The sequence below is a fragment of the Nicotiana sylvestris genome, chromosome 6 (assembly GCF_000393655.2).
Source record: "Nicotiana sylvestris chromosome 6, ASM39365v2, whole genome shotgun sequence".
NCBI classification, from domain to species: domain Eukaryota; kingdom Viridiplantae; phylum Streptophyta; class Magnoliopsida; order Solanales; family Solanaceae; genus Nicotiana; species Nicotiana sylvestris.
In genome coordinates this window covers 91864308-91872338 of record NC_091062.1, presented here as the reverse complement: position 1 = coordinate 91872338, position 8031 = coordinate 91864308, and the positions used below count along the sequence as shown (strand labels likewise).

The following is an 8031-nucleotide window of genomic DNA, read 5'->3' as shown; positions in this document are numbered from 1 at the left end:
GGGCATTATCAGGGAAAGGGTTAGGAGAATTGCGAACTACATTGTGATGAAGTGCAACGAGTCTGAAGACATGACCAGGTCCATGTTCTTTGCTTCAGTTATGATTTTTGTCTGATAGATTATGGATGACTTGTTTCACCTCCAAGAAGATATGGTGCAAAGGCCCGCAGCAAGGCCAACTGGAGCAGCAGTTGAGGCATTTATGTATTTTTGACTTTGTTTGTTCGAGTCTGTATTTTGTTAGTTCATTTTAAAGTCTATATTGTCAGCTTGTTAGTTCATTTTTGAGTCTGTATTTCCAGTTTTCTTTTGAAGTTTGTTGGTCCACTCATCAAGTCTGTCAGTCTTTATGTTTCAATCTGTAGGAGATGTCATCGTAATCAAGATGTTTTTATTTTATGAAAATTTAAAAACCCTAAAAATATTTTTTTTTTATTTATTTCGCACATATTCCTAGAACTACGCTTGGTCTGATTCATGCGGCGTCATGATACGTAGGCAATCCCCATAGGATTCGATCATAACCGTGAAATGAAAAGAAAAAGAGAGAGAGAAAACAAGATAAACTGTGGGAAAGAAATAATGGCAAAACAAGAGAGGGAAAAATGAGAGAATAAAAGAATAGAGACAAGAATCAAGCAAAGAAAAGCAGGAATGAAAAAAAAAGAGAAAGAAATTGCAAAATGGAAATTAGTGAAATTCGGGATGACGCAAGCAACCGTTCAAATGCATAATAGAAATGGTTAACTGCTTAGGTGCATTGCATCCCCAACGTGCGGTTGCCTATCTGCTAAGCTCTTAATCGCTAATAAGTTTGCTTGTTGTCATCAAGTACATGCAGGTGGTTAGTTTGTTTGGCATTCTGGCAACTCACCGTAAAACACCAGGTCCAAAGACAAGTTGATCATGGCTGGCCAAGAACTGGATGCAAATGTTATTGATCCATCAAGGGAGGGGAAAGAGTCAGATGTTAATCTGAAAGAAGAGTTACATAAGTTGAAACACCAAATGGCAGAGATGTACCAGACATAGATGAAAGGGCATCCACCACCATCATACCCCGCCAACCCGGCTTTCATCCCGCCATTGGATCAATCCCAAGAACCTCCCACTGTTGATTCATCTCCAGGTTTTCCCCATTTCCACCACTACCAAGGTACCACTTCCCAAACCACACAAGTACCACCAGCTAAACCAATCCCATACCCCCCTCCACCAGCTACCCCTTTGTTCGTAGCACCACCGCTAGCTATACTCCATCGATCTTCCAGTAAGCCATTATTCTAGACCCAAGATAATCAATACTATCCCCTGGATCCTACTTTCAAGGCCCCAGATCATTACTTTTACACTCCCCATTTCGACCTCCCTATTGAAATTGAGAAACCATCTAAAAACCCAGAACAGGAGGAGATGTTCAGGAAGGTAAGAAGCCTGGAACAGTCATTCAGAAACATGCAGGGATTGGGAGGCCAGGTGAGCGTAGCCTACAAAGATTTGTGTCTATTTCCCGATGTTCAGTTGCCTATGGGGTTTAAGATGCCGAAGTTTGATTTGTATGATGGGCACGGAGACCCGGTGGCCCATTTGAGGGGATTCTACAGTAAAATGAGAGGAGCCGGTGGGAAAGATGAGTTGTCGATGGCATACTTTAGCCAGAGTCTGAGTGGCGCAACATTGGAATGGTACACTTGTCAGTATCATAGCAGATGGTATACCTGGGATAATTTGGCCCAAGCATTTGCTCGTCATTTCCAGTACATCGAGATTGTTCCAGATCATTTGTCTTTGACTAAAATTGAGAATAAGCCTAGTGAAAGTTTCAGGGAATACGGTTTTCACTGGAGAGAACAAACGGTAAGAGTTAACCCCCCGATAGAGGAGAGCGAAATGGTGGAGTACTTTCTGTAGGCTCTGAAGCCTACCTACTTTGGCCATTTGATATCGGCCATAGGAAAGTCTTTCAATGAGGTAGTAAAGATGGGTGGCATGGTGGAAGAAGGGCTTAAATCAAGCAAAATCATGAGCTACTCGGCCATCAAAGAAACTACCCAAGCCATTCAGAATGGTAATGGAGGAGTGATCGGAAAGAAGAAGAAAGAAGATGTGGCAACAGTTGATTCAGGATCATAGTTTGGACCTAGGGGCCCGTCACACAATTATACTCAGCCTCGACCCCATCACCGAACCTACACCCAAACCCTATATAATCTACCCTAGCATTACTTCCCATCACCAAACCCTCAGATTTCTGTCCACCACGCACAGTCATATACTCAACCTCCTTCCTACTCACAATGGCGTGCACCAGCCCCACAAAACACCTACCCAGCTCCACAAAATGCTTACCCACCCCCACGAGCCTATCGAAACCCTGTCGGCCCAGGTTTCCGACCCAATCCAGCATTCAAAAACAAGAGGTTGTAGCGGAAGAAAACTTTCACCACGTTGGGAGAGTCCTATACCAGTTTGTTCCAGAGATTGAGGTAGTTGGATATGTTGAGGCCAATTGAGTCGAAATTGCTAAACCCTCCTCCAAAGAATCTTGATTACTCTTTGAGCTGTGTATATTGTTTTGGTACTCTAGGGCATGATACGGAGAAGTGATGGCACTTGAAAAATGCTATCCAGGAGCTCATCGACATAAACTGGATTGAAGTCCAAACTCCAGAGGCACCCAACATCAATTAGAACCCATTGCCAACCCATGAGGAAACAAATATGATTGAAATAGTACACAAGGAGGGGGAACCCAAGAAGACCTCACAATCCATTATGATGATTCGGTCTAGCGAGGTCAAGCCAGTCGAAAAACCAACGATCGAAGGATCGGTGAACAAGTTGAGCATAACAAATAGTGATCCATCTATGGTAGTTGAGAAAAGATCCCCAAGTGATGTTGTATCAAAGAAAGAAAAGTCAAATGTGGTTGTGCCAGGGTTGGCAAATAAGCCTATCATAATTGTAGAGGGTGCCCGTACGGGCCCTGTCATCATCAAGCCTGTAATCTAGTTATCGGTAGTCAACACCAAGGCTATCCCATGGAACTATGAATGGGTGATAGTTACCTATAAAGGAAAGGAAGTGAAAGAAAAATTCAATGAGGTCCAATAATTGTCACGCCCCCTTTTTTCCCCTCCCATCAGAGAGGAGTCCGGGTTTCGACATTCATAGGGTGTAATGACTCATTTCCTTTTTGGGAATTGTGTATTTGAAGAGTCACCACCTAACAATTTTAAGGTGCGTTAGAGAACCTATAAGGTTCAACTACAACTATGTTTGATAACCAGAGATAGGGTAAGGGCTTGAAATTATCCTAAGCGGAAGGTGTTAGGCACCCCTCAGGATCCACTAGTGTGGTTCCCGACCAGATAGTTTTTGTGAATTTGTGCAATTAGCAAATAGACAAATAAGGCTCAAATAAGAGGGAATTTAAGTTAAACACACAAGTGTTTGAAAACTATTATTGAAAGGTTTTGAAAAGATTTATAATCTAAACATGCTTATGAATGTAAAAGGGGTCCTAGGTTTGTTTGCAATATGGATCACATCAATGCAATACCCGGTATGACACTCCTTAGAAGAGGGGATACACGTGATATTAGTGCACCGGTCATCATATCCATATCTACCCTTTCCACCCCATGAAGGTATTAAAGCGAGGATTGGTCTCGACCTCTATTGCATGTTGTTACTCGTCCCATTCCTATCAGTCTCGGAGGAATTTAGGACTACTATTCCTATAAGAGGGAGGTTTTAGGCTGACTCTTAGGTTTAAAGGTAAAAAGGCTAAGGCAACATACAAAAACACGTAGGACTGCATTTAAAGGGAAAACACGTAAGCAATTAGAAGGCTCATGTATACCTCCGCAAATAATGCATATAAATAGCACGACTTAAACACAGTTAAGGTCTGAATTTAAAAATCCTAAAGCAGGGTTTTCGATTCAGAACCAAATTCATTATATAACTCAGAAAAGAAGTCCGAATCAGGCTTGCCTGCTGGTTGTAGCAGTTAACAAAGGCAATTCCAGTTTTTATTCAGGTTATTACATAAGGCTTGCCTAAGCGTAAAATAACGCAGTATTCAATAGTTATTCGGAGTTGCTAAGATGGTTTGGAGATTATTATTAAGTAAAACATGTTGTTCTAGGTGTTCAGCACATAGAATTAAGGCCAATTGGTTGTAAAGACCAAGTAAAATTGTTTTATTCCTTTTTTATGCAATCCTAGTTAGCCTAAGTGAATATAAGTGAATGAAATCCTAAAGACATGGTATCTAATGTACATGGATGCAGAATGACATACATGCAGAATCCTAAGCAGGATTTCTATATGTACCATTATTTAAACATGATTCCTGGAATATGCAGAGATGATATGTTTGTTAGTGTTGTTTAGCCTAAAACATGATCTCTAAGTGTGCATGGCAGTAGGAACATAATCATAGAAACCCTGGTTATTAACACATTTAGCGCAGGAATTTCTAAGTGACATGATAGTGAAATGGACATGCTGAAAACAGTAATTGTAAATCCTAAGGAACATGATCTCTAATGCATGAAATGAGTCCTAAGCATGGATTCTATTATGCAAGTAGGAATGTAAACCTAGTAACATGCTTTCTACCCCTTTTGATAGCTAAAGCATGCATATTTCCCATCCCTTTTCATTAGCCAACCCCATACTTGTTTACAAATTATTACAGACCAAATGATGAATTACATAAGGAAAAATGCAATAATAAGAAGTTACAACCATAGGAAAGTCTGATCTTGACTTCCTCTATGAGTTATGTAATGAACCACTTCAATGCCCATATTATTCCAAAGCCTTTCTCATATTTGGGTGTGTCAGAGTTCCCTAAAGACCTCAGGGGAGCCAGGGCAGTGCTCACACCCAGATTGCATAACTAAGAGAGAGTGAGTGCAGTGTAAAAGAGCCAGCCCTTATGTGTCCAGGTTCAGAGGGAGCTCGAGGGTCCCAAAGCAAGGCTCACACAAGAGGGGCAGAACTTAGATTCTAAGAGTATGTGAGAGTGCTTGACATAGTTTGAAAAAGAGTTTGTTTAAAAACTGGACTGGCAAGTCCATTTTTTTTAATGTAATCAGTAACAGAGGTGATTGAAAGCAGTTGTGGTAGTAAACAAAACTCAAACTCCCATGATGGAATCACACACAGAATCAGTAGTCATACAATGGGGGTCAAGGGATTTTGGGGAGACACTTGTCTGTAAGCACATGACCCCAGCAAGGGGTCTGGTTTGGACATGTACAGCAATAGCTGATACTGGCATGATCACAAACCAGTCAAAAGAACACAAACACGTAGAGGGGATAGAGGTTTGGGATTCATAAGATAGCAAGTACACAATAAGTGATTGGCAAAGTATTCTTTGAAACATACATAGGGGAAGCATTAATCTAACGGGAACGGGACATATTACAGCATGCTAGTAATGCATCTTAACAGAACTACAAACCGGGGTAGACCAAAATGAAAGAAGCTGAAACAAATAAGGTAGCATGTTGTTGTTGGAGATTTAAAATTAAACTTGGACATACCTGTCAAAGAACCAAAGTGCAGAAAAGAAAAGTAATCAGAGTTCCAAAGTCCAGCCATGGTTCAGCCGGCTAGACAAGGCAGTAGCACAAGTAGTAGTAGTAGTAGTAGTAGAGAGAGTTTTGAGTGTGTAAGTATGTGTTTTTGAACTCAGTTGTTCGTGTGTTTTAAAGAAGGGAGGGTAGGGTATTTATTGCTTTGAAAACGAGTAGAAAAATAAGGTAACAAGTAAAGTTTTAACACAAACATGGAAATAATCACAATCAGAATCAATTAATACAAGTACTTTTCCTTTAATTAAGGAATTACTATTTAACAGATAGTAACAGGGATAGTTAAGGAAAGAAAATCAATTTGAGAAAGATTGATTTCTGACCATAAAAGTATAGAGTAAACAATTGAGTCAAAGTACAAAATATACTTAATTGGGGAGAGGGTTTAGCAAAGGTAAAACAGCACAGCAAAGGAAAGGAATCAATCAATTTAAACAAAACAAGTGAAACCAAGGATTTATGAGAAAATATTTGCAATCAATCGTAACTTGAGAAAATCAAGATCAATAAAGAAAGACTCATGATTCTGCACTTTACCATATAAATAGAGAAGAATGAACAAGAGTATCAGACATGTGAGGTTGACCATATTGCTAAAAGAAGCAACACAAACATACAGCAGTAGCAGGAGTAGGCTAGTATTCAGTAGTAAAAGAAACTTACTAGAAGCACAGTAGTCAACAAAGTCGAGTAATCACATAGAACCAGAGTGAAAAAACCAAACTAACAGGTAAGAAGATCAGAAACAAGTACAGAAACCTTTAAACTCACAGTAATGAGTGAGGAAAACCCTTTTAAGAAATTAGGGTTTTAACAACAGTTGAGTTAAAAATGGTAAGAACTCTGAATCAATCAACAAAGGAGAGGATCCAAACATAAAGAACTTAATCGAAACAAGTATACAAACAAACAAAGACAACTTCAAAACCCGGCTAAAACCAAAATTACCTAGTGTTTTAACACAATGAACCAGGTAGAAGAACATCATGAACAAACTATTTAAACATAGTGAAATCATAAAACAACAATGAAAATCGAAGGAGAGTTCTTTTTAAAAAGAGTTTAAGAAACCCTAATTTGAAAACAAAGAGTCACTTTGAAAGAAAATCGAAGAACCTTTGAGAAAACACTAAGAAGTCCATAACATGCACAGATCTAAGACAGATCTGAAAGAAAATCGGAAAGATCTTAAAGCTAGGGTTTCAGAGAACCCAAAAAAGTGAGAAAGACTTTGAAAATTTACCGATCTAGCCGGAAAAGTTAAGGATCTGACTTGAACAGCCATGGATGGCCGGAAAGAGGCCATGGATAGAAGTCGAGCCAAGATTGGACTAGATCTCTTTGATATTTGTCCACGAAATCATGGAAACAAACAAACGGGAGCCATAGGAGACCGGTACACCTCTCAAACAGCCATAGGAATCCATGGATTAGGTGAGAATCAAAGGGGATTAGGGTAGGTTTGGGTGGCGGCGGCTAGGGTTAGCCTTAGGTTTTCAGAGAGAGTTTGGGAGGAGAAGGGATTCAAGGGCGGCGGGTTGGTAAAAATGATTTAGGTTTAGGGGTCGTTTTGAGTTAAAAAGGTAAGGTGATATGGTGGTCGTTGATCTGAATGATCAACGGCCTAGATAGGAAGGGGTAGGTGGGGATCTGGGTTTGGGTAGGATTTGATTGGGTTAGGGGTGGGTTTTAATTGGAATTGGGATGGGGAATTGGGTTTGATTTGGGGTTAGATTTGAAAGCCAATTTGGGCTAAAATTTAAGTAGTCTTACGCAATGCAAATGTAGATGGAGACAGCGTTTAGTCTCGGAAGGCAGAATGGTAGCTTTATGCAATAAAATAACGAATGATAGTAGAGTTTTCTTAGCTGATAGCAGATTATAGCATTGTGATTACTGGGAGCATTGTGACTACGGAGCATTTCTTATGTGTGCTGATAGCAAAAGTTGGCAAGTGCAACGGTTGGGAGAGTCGTTCTTGAACAATGTTTGTTCCATGGGCATATAGTACGTTTAATGATATCGCAAAGAAAAATCGTGAGTTTTGTAAGGGGAAGGTTAGTCTGTATCCCCGCTGGCTTTGCTTGCCTCGTTCGGCTTTGATCTGGTGATACCGTCTGTATCATTGGGGTAGCGTTGCTAAACAAAGCAGTTTCAATAATAAACATGCATGATTTTGTAAAAGTATGACATAATTGTATAATTGAAAATAGCTTTTAGATGAACCGACAACTGTGACGTAGCTCGGGATATTGCAACCTCACCCGCTACGGAATTTTGAGGGTCCTCCCCAAAATTCTGGCCCAATTTGATGGGTTGACGTTTCTGACTGCTGCTCGTGCGGTGATTGGCTGAAATCACTTCGGAATTTTGAGGATCCTCCTCAAAATTCTGCCCCAGTTTCCAATTGTAGGGG

General features: G+C 40.2%; 1 protein-coding gene across 1 annotated transcript; it reads left to right on the top strand.

Annotated features, from left to right (window-relative positions):
* The first annotated feature begins 1455 nt into the window (after nt 1–1455).
* Nucleotides 1456–2133, top strand: LOC138870942 (uncharacterized). The gene is made up of 2 exons (XM_070148785.1): nt 1456–1857; nt 1912–2133. Exons 1-2 carry the CDS (start codon nt 1456–1458, stop codon nt 2131–2133), a joined length of 624 nt encoding a protein of 207 aa, XP_070004886.1.
* Nucleotides 2134–8031: the final 5898 nt, after the last annotated feature.

Excerpts from the sequence above, each read along its gene's own strand:
- LOC138870942 (XM_070148785.1), top strand. The coding sequence starts at position 1,456 with ATGCAGGGATTGGGAGGCCAGGTGAGCGTAGCCTACAAAGATTTGTGT. Across the intron at positions 1,858-1,911 it reads TTCACTGGAGAGAACAAACG|GCTCTGAAGCCTACCTACTT; the intron begins GTAAGAGTTAAC and ends TACTTTCTGTAG.